This window comes from Geotrypetes seraphini, chromosome 17, assembly GCF_902459505.1.
Source record: "Geotrypetes seraphini chromosome 17, aGeoSer1.1, whole genome shotgun sequence".
NCBI lineage: Eukaryota > Metazoa > Chordata > Amphibia > Gymnophiona > Dermophiidae > Geotrypetes > Geotrypetes seraphini.
The window spans coordinates 33418148-33438065 of NC_047100.1; the positions used below are offsets into that span (position 1 = coordinate 33418148).

Consider the following 19918-nt stretch of genomic DNA (forward strand, 5'->3'; position numbering starts at 1 on the left):
GTGATCCCCAAGCTATCCAAACATCAATCCTCCAAGTTGAAGCATGCTTCTACCGCCACCTCAGAACCTCTAGCCTCAGCAAGTAGTCCAGTTTCAGACTCGGATCCACAATTGCAGGTTTCTTTCTAGACCATGTTAGAGCAGCAATTTGTTCAGTTACTGAGCAAATACAATCCTGCCTCGACTCTGCTTCCTGCAGTCCAGCCTGGGCAATCATCAGTCTCCCGTGAGGTTGAGTCCCTGCCTGTGCCTCGAGCTGAGTCTACACACTCTATGCAAGGAGTTGAGTCTATGGGTGTCTGGTCTGGAATCTTCACACTCTGCAAGGAGTCGAGTCTTTGTGAGTGTCTGGTCTGGAATCTTCACACTCTATGAAAGGAGTCGAGTCTTTGCAAGTGTCTCGACAAGAATCCTCACACTTCATACAAGGAGCAGATTCTTTGGGAGTGCATCGAGATTCCTCAATCCAAACTACTGAGTCTGTGGGGTTTCGATCTATAGCTTCTAGCCCTATTCATTCACCAGCGGCACTGCCTGTTTCCAAGCAAAGGCCGAAGTCTTCTTGATCTTACCTGAGACCTACTTCCAGGTAGCACTCTTGTCGTCGATCGAGGCCCTCATTGAGGCATCCATCAAGGCGCAGGTCTTCTTCCAGAGAAAAGCCTTCCTCGTCCAGGCCTCAGTCAAGACCTTCCATCTCATCGAGGCCTCCAACTCCTCGATCGAGGTCACCGATTGCAGACCCTGAGGACTCAAATGATTCCAATGCCTCCTCCAAGTCTGTCTATTCCTTGGGTTATCAATACTCTAGAGAGGCTTCGCCTTCGTTCTCCACTCGAGGCGCCTCAAAGTCATCGAGTCCTTCTCAAGGCCATGCTCTGGCAGATCAATTGTCCTTCTCCTTCCTTCGTCAGATGGCTTGCAATCTGGATCTTAAATTGGACACTGGTTCTAAATACTCTAAGGAGTATTTAGAAAAAATGCATCTGCCTCAAACTTTCAAACGAAACCTCGAGACTCCTTATGCTATTCCTGCTGTTTCAGGCAAGTTGGAATTGAGGTATAAATCTCTACATTGTAAGGGTTTTGAGAATTCACAACTATCTCACTAAACCCTCCTTGTAGAATCCTCATTGAAGAGGACCCATCCTTCCAGAGTTTATGCCACAGTATCTCCAGGAAGAGAGAGTAAGTCCATGGACAAGTTTGGCCGTTGCCTTTATCAGAATTCCATGATGGCTTCCAGGGTCCTCAAATACTTTCTTCATTTCACTCAGGTTCCACCAGAGCTTCCTCCAAGAGAGTATCCTTCCAATCCATCCCAGACCGCCCTTCTTCAGGAAGCTCAACCTCTGTTTCATCTCCGTGCCATCGAGGAAGTTCCTGTGGAACAGCAAAGCAGGGTTTTTTACTCCCGTTACTTCCTAGTTCCAAAGACGGGTGATCTGCGACCCATTCTGGATCGCAGGGTTCTCAACAAATTTTTAGTCAAAGAAAAATTTCACATGCTGTCCCTGGCATCCCTCTATCCCCTTCTAGATTAGAACAATTGGTTATGTTCTCTAGATCTCAAGGAGGCTTACACTCACATTCCCATTCATCCAGCCTCCCATCAATACCTCAGATTTCGGGTGGGGAATCTTCATTATCAATACAGAGTGCTACCCTTTGGCCTGGCATCATCTACCAGAGTGCCTAGTTGTGGTAGCAGCAGCTCTAAGGAACTATGGTCTTCAGGTGTTTCCCTACCAAGATGACTGGCTCATCAAAGATTCAACATCTCAGGGGGTTATTGTAGTGACCCAACGGACTATGTGGTTCCTACAAACCTTGGGATTCAAAATCAACTTTCCCAAATCGCAACTCCAGCCCTCTCAGAATCTACAGTTCATTGGGGCTGTTCTGGACACTATCCAACTCAGAGCATTCCATCCTCAACGTCTGGATGCTCTTCTTCAGCTCTGTCACAGTGTCTTCCCGCTCTTCACTCTCAGCAAGACACATGATGGTACTACTAGGTCACATGGCCTCGACAGTTCACGTGACTCCTTTTGCCAGACTTCACCTCAGAATTCCTCAGTGGAGCTTGGCATCTCAGTGGACGCAGGCTTGCGAACCATTCTCCTGACACATTACAGTCACTCCTTCGTTGAGTCAGTCTCTCCGCTGGTGGATGCTGTCTTCCAATCTCTCTAGAGGTTTACTGTTTCAGACGCCACCTCATCAGAAGGTCCTCATGACAGATTCCTTGACCTACGCTTGGGCTCACCTCGACGGTCTCCGTACTCAAGGCCATTGGTCCAGCATAGATTGTCAATGTCATATCAATCTGTTGGAACTCAGAGCGATCTTCAGTGCTCTCAAAGGTTTTCAACATCTTCACGACCAAATAGTCCTCATTCATAGAAACATAGAAACAGACGGCAGATAAGGGCCACGGCCCATCAAGTCTGCCCACCTTAATAACCCTCCCCTACCTTTCCCTGTGAAGAGATCCCATGTGACGATCCCATTTTGTCTTAAAATCAGGCACGCTCCTGGCCTCAATTACCTGTAGCGGAAGATTATTCCAGCGATCAACCACCCTTTCGGTGAAGAAGTCTCCATGTATTATGTCAACAAGCAGGAAGGAACGGGATCTCTCCCGCTTTGCCAAGAAGGTCTGAAAGTTTGGCATTGGGCAATCCTTCACAACACCTTTCTGAAAGCTGTCTACATTCAAGGAGAGAAAAACTGTCTGGCAGACAAATTGAATTGTCTTCTGCAACTTCACGAATGGACACCCAATTCCTCGCCTCTTCATCACATTTTTTCTCAATGGGGAACTGCTCAGATAGATTTCTTTGCATCTCCCCACAATCACAAACTGCCTCAGTTCTGCTCCAGGATATATTCTCCTCATCGCCTCGAAGCAGATGCTTTTCTATTGGAATGGATGAATCTCTTCCTGTATGCGTTCCCTCCATTCCCTCTTATCTTCAACACTCTTGTCAAGCTGAAGAACGATCATGCCACCATGATTCTGATTGCTCCTTGGTGGCCGAGACAACCTTGGTACTCCCTTCTACTTCAACTCAGCAGCAGTGAGCCATACCTTTTACCAGTTTTTCCATCTCTGCTTACACAGAGTCAAGGATCTCTACTTCATCCCAACCTGCAGTCTCTACACCTGACAGCTTGGTACCTCTCAACATAACTCCTCTTCAGTTTTCTCAACCTCTATGAGACATTTTAGAAGCTTCTAGAAAGCCTTCCACTAGACAATGCTATCACCAAAAATGGACTAGATTTTCTACAAGGTGCATCTCTCATGACAAGGAGCCTCAACATTCCTCCTTCCGTTCTGGATTATCTTTTGCACTTATCTAAAGTCTACATCTATCCGAGTCCATCTCAGTGCAATTGCTGCTTTCCATCAGCCTACTGAAGGGAAACCCCTCTCTGCTCATCTGGTGGTTTCTAAATTTATGAAAGGATTTTTCAATGTAAAACCTTCTCTCAAACCGCCTCCAGTGGTTTGGGAATTCAATGTTGTTCTTGCTCAGTTAATGAAGCCTCCATTTGAACCAATGTCTACGGCTCATGTGAAATATCTCACTTGGAAAGTGGTGTTTCTCATTGCCCTCATATCTGCTCGAAGAGTCAGTGAGCTGCAAGCTTTAGTTGCTGATCCACCTTTCACAGTTTTCCATTATGACAAGGTGGTCCTCCGTACTCATCCTAAATTCTTACCTAAAGTGGTTTCAGAATTTCATCTGAACCAATCTATTGTACGTCCAGTGTTTTTTCCAAGGCCTCATTCTCATCCTGGAGAATCAGCTCTTCATACTCTGGACTGTAAACGTGCTGTGGCCTTCTACTTAGAACGCACCAAACCACACAGATCTGCTCCTCAACTTTTTGTCTCCTTCGATCCGAACAAGTTGGGACATCCAATCTCTAAGCGTACCATCTCCAACTGGATGGCTGCCTGCATCTCTTTCTGCTATGCCCAGGCTGGACTGCATCTACAGAGTCGAGTCACAGCCTACAAAATCAGAGCCATGGCGGCTTCAGTGGATTTCCTCAGATCCACTCCTATTGAAAACTGCCACTTTGTCCTCGGTTCATATTTTCACTTCTCATTATTGTCTGGATGTTTTCTCCAGACGGGATGGCCATTTTGGCCAGAGAGTATTACAAAATTTATTCTCCTAAGTTGCCAACACTCCCACCATCCCATTCTGGTTAGCTTGGAGGTCAACTAGCAATTTTTCTGGGATACAATCGTAATAGTCAATATATGTAGATTTTGTACGTATTGTTAAATATAGTTATTAGCAGGGGCTCATTCAAGCTACATCCAATGTAGCTTGAATGAGCCCCTGCTAATAACTATATTTAACAATACGTACAAAATCTACATATATTAGCTTGGAGGTCACCCATATGTGAAAATAGGTGCCTGCTTGTCCTGGGATAAAGCACAGTTACTTACCGTAACAGTTGTTATCCAGGGACAGCAGGTAACTATTCTCACAACTCACCCACCTCCCCTGGTTGGCTTCTCTGCTAGCTATCTGAACTGAGGAGACTCGCCCTGTGCTGGGCGGGAAGGCACTCGTGCATGCGTGGTGCAGCAGAGTTGAAACCTCTGAGTTTCTTCAAGCAAGTCTGCTTGCGAGGCTGTCCGAATCCAGGCTCCATGGATGACGTCACCCATATGTGAGAATAGCTGCCTGCTATCCCTGGATAACAACTGTTACGGTAAGTAACTGCTTTACTGCGGATAGGCAGATTAGATGGGCCATTTGGTCTTTATCGGCTGTCATGTTTCTATGTAAGCTCTTCTGAGCAGGGAACATCTATTACATGTTAAATGTACAGTGCTGTGTATTCCTTTCAGCGCTACAGAAATCATAAATAGTAGTAATAGCATATCTTTTGCATAGATTCTTTCAGTCTTGAAACGCTTAATCTGCCAAAAGGAAGGTTTATATGTACAAATGTGTTTTTAACTGTTTTTTAAACTGCAGATTAGAAGCTCAGCAGTGCAGAGGCATTGGAAGCACATTTCACAGCTTAGGCCCCATTTCAAAAAAACAACTGTGAGTAGTCACATTATGTTACACTTCTCCCTCTGGATTCGCGGGGGATAGAGGCAAAGCCTGACCGCGAATGGTAAAATACTGTGAATATTATCTGGTCCGTCTCTGATCCACCCCCGCCTCCCTCCTGCCTTCCCCCTGGCATCCTGGCCTTACCTGGTGGTCTAGCGGGCTGCCGTGAGTTCCCGTAGTCTCTCGAGACTACGACAGGAACTCCCCACAGCCATTTCCTATTGGCGATCTACACGGGGCAGGAGTGTAGGAAGATCACTCCTGCCCCGAAAGCCCGCTAGATCACCAGGTAAGGCCGGGATGCCGGGGGGAAGGCTAAACTGTGGGGTTTTTTTCTTTTTTTCCCCCTCCCCCAAAAATCGCGAATATGTGAAATCGCGATTGCCAAAACCGCGAATGGGGAGAGGGAAGTGTATATGCACTGAAAATCAGGCATGTTTTTTTCTCACTAATACGCAAGTCTCTCCTTGCAGTTTAAATGTGTATCACAGGTCTAAAGTAAAGGGGAGCGGTACAGTCATAGGTAGCAAAATGCTTTTTTGTTGGAGAGGGGCAAAAGTTCTGCCCTAGACCCCACCCAAGCCCTGCCTCAGACCCCATCCCATAATAGTACTAATTGTAATACCATTTCTTCCATTCATTTTTCATATACACACAATATAATCTTATTATCAATACATAATGTTAACCACATAATTAAACTATACAAAGCACACTGTATGCAGAGAAAATTTTAATTAACTAATATTTATTTTCTGCTTTTTTTCAATGCTCCTCCCTCCCTGATGTCAATTTCATGTTCTGGAGAAGGGGACAAGAATGCCACTGATCTCCCCTTTTACCCTACCCTTAAAAAACTCTCTTTTCTCCCCACCACTGTCTTTCTTGCTGTACCCACTCATCTCATTCCAAACCTCACAGTAATTTTTTTTATTTTATTAGTTTTACCTAGCACTGGGATACAGATGAAGAAGCCTAAGGCCCCACCCAAGGGGCAGAGCCTTAGGTATCTGAGCCAATCAGGGCCTTAGGCCCCTCCTCGTGCACCAGGGAGGGAAAGCCCTGCCATTCAGAAGCAACAAACCTACGAGGACGGACTGAGCTTCCGTCTTGCTATAACCCAGTTCAGGGAGTGCGGGGGATGGCGGGGGACCTCTGGTAGCAAGAGTGGGCATCCTTCCTGCCTTTTTTTTTTTTTTTTGGGGGGGGGGTAAGGGGAGGATAGAGGATGTTTGGAGGGCGCCTGACACAGGAGTGGGCCTTCAGTGGCATGAAGGAGTGAACATCCCTCTTGCTGCATCGCTGCCACAGGGGATGGGGGTGTCACATTGGCAAGAGGGAGTAGGCATCCCTCCTGCCATTTTTTCTGCCATGGGGGGGTCTCGGTGCCCTAACAGCAGTGACAGGAGGCTGCTTACCCTGTCACTGATGTTAGGGCTGTGCACATATGTTAATTGCTAACTGAGTGATTAATCTGTTGAATTTGCTTGCAAATGATTTGCATCTCCTTGCAAATCATTTGCATGAAAACTTGGTAGTGCATTGATTGCTAGTTCAGAATCAGCCAGCAGCGATCCAGTCGGTATTACCGACTATCTTTAGTGCATCCAGGCCTTTGCCAGTGGTATCACCACACATCAAGTGCAGCATGAGGCCTTGTTGCAAGTAACTGAACAAAAAATTGTAATCCACTGTCAGTAGTTCATGTCATGTGTAAACTGTCACATATATATATAAGTTTCAATAACTTTGGATTGTAAACTGTAGTATTTCTCATTTTGTCTTATATCAATGGCTTCAACACCATCAGCGGACTTAGAAGCAGTGGCATAGTAAGGGTGAGTAGCACACGAGGCGGTGGTGCCCCTCCCCTGCCCTCTTCACCATACCTTTTTAACTTTTCCAGCATAAGTAGCATGCCCATGTCTGAGTTTGCTCACCCTCTGATGTCACTTCCTAGGTGCAGGTCCTGGAAGTGACAGAGCACCAATGTGGGCAGGAACCTCACGCTGGGCAAGTAAAAAAGGTACAAGGGAAGGCAAGGGGCACGCACACACAACAAGAAGGGGGGCAGAGAGAAGGAGGGATGCTGTGCCCTTAGGCAGACTACTGCTTATAAGGTTTTGTCCCAATTTCATAGTTGTGTGATCAAAAGATTCATGAAATGTCTGTGCTATCTCTGCACCAAGTTCAGTGTGATGATCAGTCATATCAGGTGATGTACTATTTGCTTTGAGTACAAGCATGTCAGATGGTCCATCATGCTCCAGCAGAATACCTTTCCATCCAGTAATGTTCATTAGTCCTCCACTAAATTTCTGGATCAAATGCATTTCAATAGACTGAACAATATTCTCCCAGGAAAGCTCAGAACAGTTTACAACAGTGTTTCTCAAATTGTGTGCCCCGAAGAGATTCCAGAATTTTACTTTATTTTAAAAAAAAATTCCCTTCATAAATATACACAGAATAGATGACATGTATGTCGTATATGCAAGAGTCTTTCAATGTTATGAGCGTCTGTGTGTATAAGGATACAACTACCCAGGCAAGTATCATTCTTTATGCAGTAGTTATCCTAACTTAAATTTTTTTTTTCTTTATTGGATTTCAATTATGTGATCACAAATATCATTCAAAATGAGCAATTATTATGGGAGAATAAAAGATGGCGTCTTGAGCAGAGCACATATTGGAGTGCTCTCCGTCGACGGGGCAATTTCTTTTGAATAAATATAACTACTACAGCTATCTAATGCCCAAAAGACGTGGGAAACAGAGGGGATTTCCTCCACTTACCTCTGCTTTCTCCAATATGCGACAGACTGTAATACCATCGTTTACAGTCCAGCCAACCATTTCGGGCGGATCTGCTGCTGAGTCTAGGGGAAGTCTCAGCTTAGACAGCGACTTGTCACTGAGCCCGAGAGAGCCACGCATGCTCCCAATGCCTGGAGGAACATCGAGAGACCGGTTGCTGTGGGGGAGCTCCCCGAATGTAGCGGGAGAGACGCTGCCGAGACCCGATGTTGACCCGGAAGTGTTCACATCAACGCCGCCGTCGATTCCTGTTGGGGAGTCGCAGCGGCTAGGGAGTAGTGAACCCCGAGCAGCAAGTGGTGGAGAGGTTGAGGGAACCCAGGATTCGGTGCCTGGAGGAGTCACTGAGGAAAAGCTAGTGGCTATTTCCCCCCTCAAGCCACTTGTGAAGCCTCAGGCGGTCACACTTGATTCAATCTGGACTGCTTTGGAGAACCTACATTCGGTATGTGCTAATTTTGTTTCAATTACTTTAAATTCAACTTCTAAGATAAACCTGTTGGAGACATCACTTCAGCAGCAACAATCAGAGATAAAGAATTTAGAGAAAATAACAACAGAGACTAAAAATTTGATGACTAAACAAGTTTCTGATAAAATGCTTTTCCTGAGGAAGATTGAAAATTTGGAGAATCAACATAAAAGTTTGAACTTGAGACTTTTAAATTTTCCAATAGCCAAGTTTATGTCACCTCGGGAAATTTTTAGGAATTTCATGATAACTATATTGAAGATATCAGAATCTGATCTTCCACCACTACAAAAAATTTATTACTTAAAGAAAAATGTAAATAAAGAAGGAGAATCAGTTAGAGGTGAAGACCAGATGGATTTATCTGATATATTACAATCATCTGATATTGAAATAGAGGGTCGGGCTACGTTACTAGTCTCTTTTGTATTTCATCAAGATAAAGAATTGCTGCTGAAATTGTACTTTAAATTGAAACAAGTGTCCTACTTGGGAGGACGAATATATATGTTCCCTGATGTCTCAAAATGGACGCAATCTAGAAGAAAAGAATTTCTAACATACCGAATGAAAGTGATATCATTAGGAGCAGTTTTTCAATTAAGATTTCCTTGTAAATGTGTGGTTTCCCTTCAGGAAACAAAATATGTATTTTTTGAACCTGCCCAATTAGGCTTTTTTCTAGAAGGCAAGGGTGTCTCTACGCACCCAGATTGAACAGGATTGTATGGCGTTAATTTTGTTTGGAAGGCTGTACTCTGCTCTTTATTTTGGAATTCTTAAATTGGTTTATGTACCCCCTCCCCTGGGGGGGGGGGGTTATTCTCTTTCTTTTTTTTCTCCTCCACCCATTGTGGACTATGTAAGATGCTATATTTCCTTATGTTATTTGCTTATCAGCATGAACTGATTGTATTGTATTTCAGTATTTCCTTATCATTGTGTGTAATGATAAATTGAAATGATAAATATAAAATAAAATAAAAACAAAACAAAATGAGCAATTACATTTAAAACTTTACAAAGAAAATAGTTACCAACAAGCAAAATATTTTTACATTGCTCTATTGCTAGTCCACAATATGTAGGGGAGTTGAGCTTTAAAAGGTCGGATTAATCATAGTCAAACATCAGTTATCCTAACTTGAGCAACATCACAATCAAGGCTTTGTTACCATTTGGATCTTCTTATCTTTGCAAACTTGGATTTTCAGCTCTGACAGAAATTCAATAAAAAAAGAGAATGACTGCAGAAGGTGGGTGATGAAATGCATGTTTGCTTGTCGACTATCGCTGCGTTTTGAGTTAATATGCACTCAAAAACAAGCATATCCATCACATTGACTACCAATTCTATTATATCTACTTTAGTTTCACTGTTGTTACAGTTACCCATACATTGTATAAAGAACTTTAAATAACTAACTATCAAATTTATTGTTGGTTTTGCAATTTTGTAATTTCAGTTATATTGTGCCACGAAAAATATTTGCTCCATTTAGTGTGCCAGAGCTAAAAAAGTTTGAGAAGACACTGGTTTATATGAATTTATTCAGGTACTGAAGCATTTTTCCCTATCTTTCTCAGCAGGTTCACAGTCTATTTAATGAACCTAGGGCAGTGAGGGGGGGGGGGATTAAGTGACTTGCCTAGGGTCACAAGGAACAGTGTGGGTTTAAACTCAAAACCTCAGGGTGCTGAGTCTGCGGCATTAACCACTGTGCCACCCTCTTCCCTTGTCTATCTGTCTTGTTTTGAAATCATACAAGCCTTCATTAAATATTCAGATATGAGAAGCTCCTTCCCCTCCGAGATGGACCTCGGTCTGACCCAGTGGAGGCAACTTCTTATGTTCTTATGTCTTATGTTCTTATGAGTAGTTAGGATATAGAATTTAGAATTTGTGATTGTCCAATCAGTTAAGTACTTTTCGTATGTTCATTACCTTCTCAGCAAATACTGGGTTTCCAGAAAGATGGTTAAAATATTTAAGTACAAGTGTAATGTTCCAAATTTAGCAGGATACTGCTTCCTCCAGAGACCCATGACAAGTTTTGCCCAGTCCCACTCTTTATACTTAGCAAGGGATTCCAGTGAAGGCACTGAATGCTGCAAATAGCTTCTTTCCCAATTCCAAAGTTTTTCTTTGAAATACCTCTTTACCAGACAAATAATCTGCAGATTGTAATCCACCAACAAAAGAAATGTTTAAAGTCTAAGACTTCTGCATTCATATTGAAATCTAAATGTTTCTCGACTCATTCTTTGGCTTCTGTGAACTCATCTCCCATTTCCATGATGTATAATTTATCAAGGGCATCTGCTATTGTTGTTCCTTGAATATTGCCAAATAAATGACTTGAATGTCCTTGTTTTGATAGAGATTTCAGTCCATTTAATCCTCCTGCATAATGATGAAATATCCTTGGGATAATTATAAGCCATCTCCTTAATTTTGCCTCACCGCCCCAATGGGCTGATGGAAGGGCAGATCAGGCAGCCCCTTGTCTTGTCAACACACCCCCCCCCAAAACACACACTCATTATCATGCAAATTGAACAACAAAGCATGCTTTCAACTTCACAAGCTACATTATTTGTGGAAAAATAATGCCAGCTCAAAGAAGACATTTATACTTTCTCAGGAACATTTAACCACAAACATGCAGCATGATACTTCCAGGCTTCATTTTAAAGGGAGCAGAGCTACTAAAATAGAATACTACTTTGCACTCTACCTGAAGACCCCCATCAGTCTTGGATGACCACCAGCCAGTCGGGTTTTTGGGATAACCCTAATGACAAGGCATGAGAGAGATTTGCATATAACAGAAGTGACAGGCATGCAAATCTGATCCATGCCTAGTCATTAGGGCTATCCTGAAAACCTGACTGGCTGGTTGTCCTCCAGGACAGGGTTGGGAATCACTGGTCTAGTGGGTAAGAGGCAGAAATTATACCCAGTCACCACTGCCCCTGTCAATGCTGGGCTCAGATTTTTGTTGGCAACCCATAGCAGTTGTCTGTGGTAGAACTGCTAAAACACAAACAGCAACATAAGAGAAAGGGGGGGGGGGGGGGGCACTGTTCTATTTGTGCAGTTCCAGCCCTTTTAAGAAAGGATCCCTGGGAGCATTAGGCTATGCATTAGCACCCCAAGCTCCAGAAGGCCAAATAACACAGGTTGTAAAAGATTAATCATAGGTTGAGCTATTGATTGTGAGCCTTCGGGACAGTAAGTGAATTTTTTAAGTACCTTCTTACTTCTCATTTATAATCTTAATGTATATTTTCTACAAACCGCTTAGAACCTAACGGATGTAGCGGTATATAAGAAATAAATTACATTACATTTAGCAAGGTAGTCACTACCTGTGGCAGTAAGTTACCACAGGTTAGTGACTCCTGTGATAAAATAAGAGGTGGTGAAATGCCATATTTTATCGCAGCTTAGTAACTACCCCAGCACCCATTTTTTGTGTTTCTGCCATTTTTGCACTCTCCTACACATTTAGGATTTTCGTACACATTGTACACATTAGAAATTTTTGCTTTCACAAATTGATTTTGTGTATGCATGTCTGTGTCTTAATTTGCAGGTGTATGCATGCAGACATGATTTGTATACACTTTTTAAGTTTTAGGTGCCCATGTAAACTGAAAGCACGTTTATAAACTTTCATTCCAAATGTACAGCACATACGTAATTACAAGGTACAAGGTCAGGACATAAAGATCTCACTATCATTCTCAGGAATGACAGAAACAAATGGCTACAAGCTTTCAAGCCATTCTTCTATGTGTAGTCAGAGAACTGTGGCTGGATCTCCTTAGAAATTCTTTTTGGGAAGCATACACTTAAGTAGAGGACATGTACCTCAGAAAATGTGATTACCGTATTTTCACGCAGATAACGCGCACCCGTGTATAACGCGCACACAGGTATAGCGCGCAGAAACCACAATATTATGTATAAAAACTTTTGTATACTGCGCTCACGGGTATAACGCGCATGCTGCCCGACTGTCCTTTCGCCCGCCCCGACTCTCCTCTGGCCACCCCGACTCTCCTTTCGCCCGCCCCGACTCTCCTCTGGCCACTCCGACTCTCCTTTCGCCCTCCCCGACTCTCCGTGCGCTGTCCCGACTCTCCGTTTACCCGCCCTGCCCTGCCCTGCCCCCCCCCCCCGGCAGGACCACTCGCACCCCCACCCCGAAGGACCGCCGACTCCCCGACAATATCGGGCCAGAAGGGAGCCCAAACCCTCCTGGCCACGGCGACCCCCTACCCCCACCCCGCACTACATTACGGGCAGGAGGGATCCCAGGCCCTCCTGCCCTCGACGCAAACCCCCCTCCCTCCAACGACCGCCCCCCCCCCAAGAACCTCCGACCGCCCCCCCAGCCGACCCGCGACCCCCCTTACCGACCCCCACGACACCCCCACCCCCCTTCCCCGTTCCTTTGGTAGTTGGCCGGACAGACGGGAGCCAAACCCGCCTGTCCGGCAGGCAGCCAACGACGGAATGAGGCCGGATTGGCCCATCCGTCCCAAAGCTCCGCCTACTGGTGGGGCCTAAGGCGCGTGGGCCAATCAGAATAGGCCCTGGAGCCTTAGGTCCCACCTGGGGGCGCAGCCTGAAGCACATGGTCGGGTTGGGCCCATGTGCCTCAGGCCGCGCCCCCAGGTGGGACCTAAGGATAAAGGATAAAGCATTTGTCCATCTGCTTTGTGATCATTCTGTTGTGGTTTTTGCTCTACTTGTTTTATTATGTGTGTCGAAGAGGCTAAATATCAAAATAAAATAACACAATCAAATGCAATAACATACACCAATACTCTAATACAGATTAGTAAACCTAGCCCTTAGATTTTAAGCCTCCAGTATTGTATTTGTACCTTGTCATAAGCTTAGATGGAAAGATAATTAACTTAATCCAAATCTTGAAACTATTCTGGCTATTACTGAAAAATAGAAATGGTTTGAACTTTGATTCTGTCTAATATATTTGGCATATTTACCGGTATATAAGGAAAAAGCCCACTATGAAAAAGGGCTTAAGAATAATAGCAGCCAGGCCATGAATAGTTATGATAAATAACACTTATTTTCTCTTACCTACAAAAAGCAATGTAAATATGAGAGTGAGCTGATACACTGCATGACCCAAAATGTTCTTCATCATAGTACGTGAAATAAGAGGCTTGTTTCGTCCATAAGGTTTCCGCAGCAGTAGGGACTCAGTTGGTGGTTCAGTAGCCAGAGCAAGAGAGGCAAAAGTATCCATTATAAGATTGACCCATAACATCTGGACAGCTTTCAGTGGGGAGTCCTTAAAAAATAAATACAATATTATAATGATAATAAAACAAAAAAGAGAAAAATTTGTTTGCATTCAGTGTAATGCAGTGTTCCCCATCCCAGTCCAGGATGAGCACCTAATCACTCTAGTTTATAGGGTATTCTTATGAATATGCATGAGCAAGATTTGCATACACCAGGTCTCCATGTTATGCAAATCTATTTCATCCAGATTTTCCATGGTTGTGTCCCCCCCCCCCCAAAAAAAAAAAGACTTGTTTTGGTAAGAGTGAATAGCGTAGCTGGTTTAAAAGAAAGGTTTGGACAATTTCCTGGAGGAAAAGTACATAGTCTGTTATTGAGAAAGACATGGGAGAAGCCACTGCTTGCCCTGGATTGGTAGCATGGAATGTTGCTACTCCTTGGGTTTGGCTACCGTGAGAATGGGCTACTGGGCTCGATGGACCATTGGTCTGACCCAGTAAGGCTATTCTTTTGTTCTTACTGTACTGGCAAAAACTTCAGTAAAGAACAGTTTGGGTAGTGGCTTACTGGTATTATAGTACTTCTTACTCTGGTCGAACTTTTTTTTTAATTTTTTTACAATGTAAGGTATTATGATATATTTATTTTAAAAAATCTCTTTTCTACCTTCAACCTAGGCCAGGGGTAGGCAATTCCGGTCCTCGAGAGCCGGAGCCAGGTCAGGTTTTCAGGATATCCTTGAGATGCAAATCTATCTCATGCATATTTATTGTGGATATCCTGAAAACCTGACCTGGCTCTGGCTCTTGAGGACTGGAATTGCCTACCCCTGACTTAGGCAGCTTACAATAAAACAAACACAGACTATCTCACATAATCTTCACAACAAAACAAACTGCAACAAGTAGAGAAGAGGCACAGAGATAACACATCACTTGCCATTCCAACTAGCCACTCATTCACTGCTGCTATTGCTATTGAGGTTTAACAAAAGTAAAACACTCCAGGGGTAGTTATTAAACTGCGTTATGGTTATTCCATGTCATTAGCCCCTTGATGTGGTTTAAAGAGCTCTAACGTAAGTAGCAGTGCATTAGTTAAATCACTACAAGATAAAAAAAATAATGAGACACAAAGCATACAAACGCATGCATGACACCCATTATGAGTCTACATAAATTCTATAATGCAAGCCACGTTATAAATGGGAAAATAATGTTAGCTTTACTGGAGCATTGGAAACAAAGCTGTGACTTGATGCTTCTGGGTCTCATCTTAAAAAGGCTAGTGGTTTACAAAATAAAAAACAAAAACACAAACCCCTCCCAATCACAGTTCCCTCATCCATAGGTTCTCCTCTAATCACACACCCCACCCTTGATACCCTTCCTCTAATCAGAACCCCCCATCCAGAAGTCCACTCTCCATCATGAGGATCCCTCTCGATATTAGATAGCCCCCCCTCCCAGTGTTAAACCCCATAACTACCATATGTGCAAGTGAATTCTATAAATGATGTTTAAAACTGTGCACCCAAATTTGAACACACTCAATTTGTGTGTACAGTTTAATGAAGCAATGAGCTTGCTAGCACCAATTATCCCAGGACAAGCAGGCAGCATATTCTTTACATGTGGGTGACGTCACCAACGGAGCCCCCTAGCGGACGTTTTTGCAAGCAAACTTGCTTAAAGACCTTCAAGCTTGCGATTGGCCCGCGCATGCCTCTCCCGCCTGACCTAGGGCATGCGTCTCCTCAGCGTGGCATCAGTTCTATGTTTTCCGCGAAGCCAGAAGCACTGCTCCCTTGCTGTGCGTGATCTCGTTGTGCCTCTTGCACTGCGGCTTTCTTTGTTATTTTCTTTCGTGTCTTTTTGACCGGGTCTCCGGTCTTGCTCTGGCCGCTTGGCCTCGCGGGGCTGTGGCTGTGTTTTTTCTTATGTCCTGGCCTCGCACCGGGTTCAAGAACTGCACCAAGTGCAACCGGGTTATCTCCATCATTGATCCTCATTGTTGGTGTGTAGAGTGCCTGGGTGTGGAGCATAGCGCTGAGTCGTGTCCGCGTTGTGCGACTTTGCAACCGCGGGCTCTTCGTCGAAGGTTCGCCAAGATTCTTCAACTTTTTGGCCCGATGGATCCTGAGGGACAGGCCTCGAGCTCGGCCTCGGCACCGGTGTTAGGTGCCTCGGTCTCGAAGTCCCCCTCGACCTCCAAGGCTCCGGCCTCGGCTCCTCCTGCTACTCCGGCCTCGGGTATGTCTCCTCTTTCCTCCTCAGGTGTGCCGGCAAAGAAGCCTACCTCTGAGTCTCATGCAAGTGCCACCTTGTCGGCATCTTCGAGGCCTCCTTACGTAGGGAATACTCTTCTACGAGGTCGCCCCCGAAAGAGTGCACTGCTGCATCTGTGACCCGACATCTTTTGGTCTCGGTGCCTATGTCCGAGGACATGCTTAGGGCTATCCTTACCTCGTAGCTTTCCTCGGTGGTGAACCAACTGGTTCCGACATTGACCCGGCCCTGGTCTAACCAGCCTGAGCATCCTTCTCTTGTGTCTCGGAGCTGTGCCCGCAAGACTCGCAGGGTTCCCTCGAGCGATTCTTCGTCTCCGGAATCGGGGCCTGTGACTTTTCGGGGGCCCGTAATAGGGACCCGGTCTTCGCCCGCTACTTTGCCGAGGTTTGCCCCTTCTAAAAGGCTGCGGTCTTCTCCGCCCTTTGGGGCAGGTCTCCAACAGCGAAACCTACCAGGCACACCCTTGTCCTCGAGTTGGACTCTATTGTGCATTCCTCCTCGGGGCGGATAACCGCCTCTCAAGGGTCTTCTTCAAACCTGGTGGAGGAATTTTCCTTTGACCCGTCTTCTCCGGGGCTCCGCAAGATGGTCCCTCGGACACCAGGGTCCTCCCCGACCCACATGATGTGGGGTCGTTCCTCGATGCCCCCGAGGCTCCGGCATGCTATTTGAGGGAAATTTCTCCTTCTTTCTCTGCTGCCCCCAGATCTCGCTTGGGGTCTCCTTAGGAGGATGAGTCTTCTCGAAACGCCACCTTCACTCGTTTCATTTCTGACATGGGCAGGGCCTTGAACCTGGACCTCCAGTCTGAGTCCCGTTATACCCAGGAATTCCTGGCGGAAATGGGTGTTGCTCATCCGCCCCGTGAGGCGCTGCGCTTGCTGTTGTACCAGGTTCTTCGGCAAATGTTTCTCCGGGACCTGGAGACCCCTTATACAGTCCCGGCTATTCCCTCCAAATTGGAGTCCCGTTACTGGACGATCCCGGTCAAGGGGTTCGAAAGTTCTCAGTTTTCTCACCAATCCTTGGTGGTTGAATCTTCCTTGAAGAAATCCAACCCCTCGAAGGTATACGCAGCAGTCCCTCCGGGCCGGGAGGACCGTACGATGGACAAGTTTGGTTACTGTCTTTATCAAAACTCAATGATGGCGAACCATGTCCTCAAATATATCTTCACGTCCTATCTCCGGTTCTGTGTGGAATCCCTCCACTTGTTCCGGGCGGATGTGCCGGATTCTCGTCGTCAGGAGTTTCGTCTCCTCGAGGAGACTCTCTCCCAGCCTTCGAGTTGTCCTCGAGTGTCATGGCTTTTGTGATCGCCATGCGTCGCCTCGCTTGGCTCAGGATTCTGGATATGGATCCGAATCTCCAGGATTGTCTAGCCAATCTCCCTTGTGTGGGTAATGAGCTATTTGAAGATTCCATAGAGGCAGCCACCAAGTGCTTCTCGGAACACGAACGATCCTTCGCCTCTCTGGTGAGACTTAAGTTGAAGACCCCTCCAGCTCAGCAATACAAAATCCCTCTCCAGAGATATCCGCAGAAATCTACTCCTGCGTTCTCTCGGCCTCCTTCGAAGCGACCGCAACAACAGCAGCAGCGGCAAGCTAAGGCCCAGCTTGGGCCGTCTTTTTGACAATTCCGGTATGAGACTTCAGGCTCCCTTCCTTCTGGAGACTTCTCCCCTCCCCATTGGGGGGCGTCTCCATCATTTCTATACCCAGTGGGAAATTTTTACCACCGACAGTTGGGTGCTTTCCAACATCCGGGAGGGGTACTCCCTTCATTTCAGTCACGTACCCCCGGACCTTACTCCAAGAGGGTTTCCTTCGGCCCAGTCTCAGCTGCCTCTCCTTCTGCGGGAAGCTCAGGCCCTTCTTCGCCTTCGGGCAGTCGAGGAGGTTCCTCCGGACCAGTGGAATACGGGATTTTATTTCCGGTACTTTCTGGTACACAAGATGACGGGGGATCTGCGTCCGATCCTGAACCTCTGTGCTCTGAACAAATTTCTGGTCAGGGAATGGTTCACTTGGATGAGGGGGATTGGCTGTGCTCACTGGACCTCAAAGAGGCATACACGCACATTCCAATACACCCGGCCTCTCCATTCCTTGACCCTGAGATTCCGGGTGAGGGATCTCCATCTCCAGTATCGTGTTCTTCCCTTCGGCCTGGAGGCCTCACCGAGGGTTTTCATGAAATGTCTAGTGGTGGTAGCTGTGGCCCTGCATCTCCACGGCCTGCAGGTGTTTCCCTACCTCGACGACAGGTTGATCAATGCATCCTCTTGCCACGAAGTTCTGCGAGCGACGAATCAAACCATCTTGCTCCTTCAGAGTCTCGGCTTCGAGGTGAACTTCCCCAAGTCTCACCTCTGTCCGTCCCAGTCTCTAGAGTTCATTGGAGCGATCCTGGACATGGTCTGCCTCCACTCCTTCTTGCCTTGACCTCGTCAGGAGGCCCTTGTTCGTTTATGCCGGACGGTGGCCCATCTGTCCTCGGCCCTGGCTCGGCTCCTGATGGTCCTACTGGGTCACATGGCCTCCACGGTTCACGTGACTCCTTTTGCCAGACTTCACCTCCGTATTCCTCAATGGACTCTGACGTCCCAATGGAACCAGGATCGGGATCCTGTCTCTCGACTCATTGTCGTGACTCCTTTGTTGAAGAAGTCTCTCCGTTGGTGGATGCTCTCTTCCAATCTTTCCAGAGGTTTTCTGTTTCATGCTCCTCCTCCGCAGAAGGTCTTCATGACAGACTCGTCGGCCTATGCTTGGGGGGCTCATCTGGACAGTCTTCGCACTCACTTTGTCACATCAATCTGCTGGAGCTTCGAGCGATTTTCCTTGCTTCGCGACCAAGTGGTGCTGGTCCGTACGGACAACCAGGTCGCCATGTATTATATCAACAAACAAGGGGGCACGGGGTCCCTGTCCCTGTGCCAAGAGGCGATGCGGCTCTGGGATTGGGCCATCCGCCGCAACATATTAATTCGAGCGGTCTACATTCAGGGCCAGCACAATTGTCTGGCGGACAAGTTGAGCCATCTTCTGCAGCCTCACGAGTGGTCCATCCATTCCTTGACCCTGCGGCAGGTGTTTGCTCGTTGGGAGACTCCGGACGTCGATCTGTTCGCGTCCCCCCTCAATCACAAGTTGCCCCGCTTCTGCTCCAGGGTTTATACCCCTCAGACTCAAGGCGGATGCTTTTCTCCTGGATTGTTTCTGTATGCATTTCCTCCATTCCCTCTGATTCTGAAGACTCGTCAAGCTCAAATCCACGAATGCCACAATGATTCTGATAGCTCCTCGGTGGCCCCAACAGCCGTGGTTCTCCCTTCTGCTGCAACTCTGTTCCATGAAGTCTCTTCTTCTGCCTGTTTTTCCTTCTCTGTTTACGCAGAGTCGAGGTTCTCTACTTCATCCCAACCTGCAGTCTGTGCACTTAACGGCTTGGTTCCTTGAGACTTAATGTCCTCGTTCCAGTTTTCCCAGCCTGTGCGGGACATCCTGGAGGCATCTTGGAAGGAGTCCACTCGCCAATGTTACCATCAGAAGTGGACGCACTTTTCTTCCTGGTGTGCTACTCGGCAGCAGGAGTCACGTTCTGCCTCCTTTTCTGTTGTCCTGGATTATCTGTTACACTTGTCTAGCACTGGACTCAAGTCCTCTTCGGTTCGAGTCCACCTTAGTGCCATTGCTGCTTTTCATCAGCCGGTTGATGGGAAACCTATCTGTTCATCCTGTGGTTTCCTCCTTCATGAAAGGTCTTTTCCACGTTCATCTGCCCCTTAAACCTCCTCCTGTGGTTTGGGATCTTAACGTGGTCCTTGCTCACTTGAAACCCCCGTTCGAGCTGCTAGCGCGGGCTCACTTGAAGTATCTTACTTGGAAGGTTGTGTTTCTTCTTGCTCTCACTTCTGCCCATCGGGTCAGTGAGCTTGAGCCTT

The 19918-nt window shown here is 46.3% G+C and overlaps 1 protein-coding gene across 2 annotated transcripts in view; it reads right to left on the bottom strand.

Annotated features, from left to right (window-relative positions):
• The window catches only part of ATP2B2 (ATPase plasma membrane Ca2+ transporting 2), a 691115-nt gene that overhangs the window by 49847 nt on the left and 621350 nt on the right, over positions 1-19918 (bottom strand). For both annotated transcript variants that reach the window (XM_033926077.1, XM_033926076.1), the window contains one exon: positions 13511-13724. In XM_033926077.1, coding sequence (XP_033781968.1) covers positions 13511-13724 — 214 coding nt within the window. The remainder of the gene's footprint in view (positions 1-13510; positions 13725-19918) is intronic.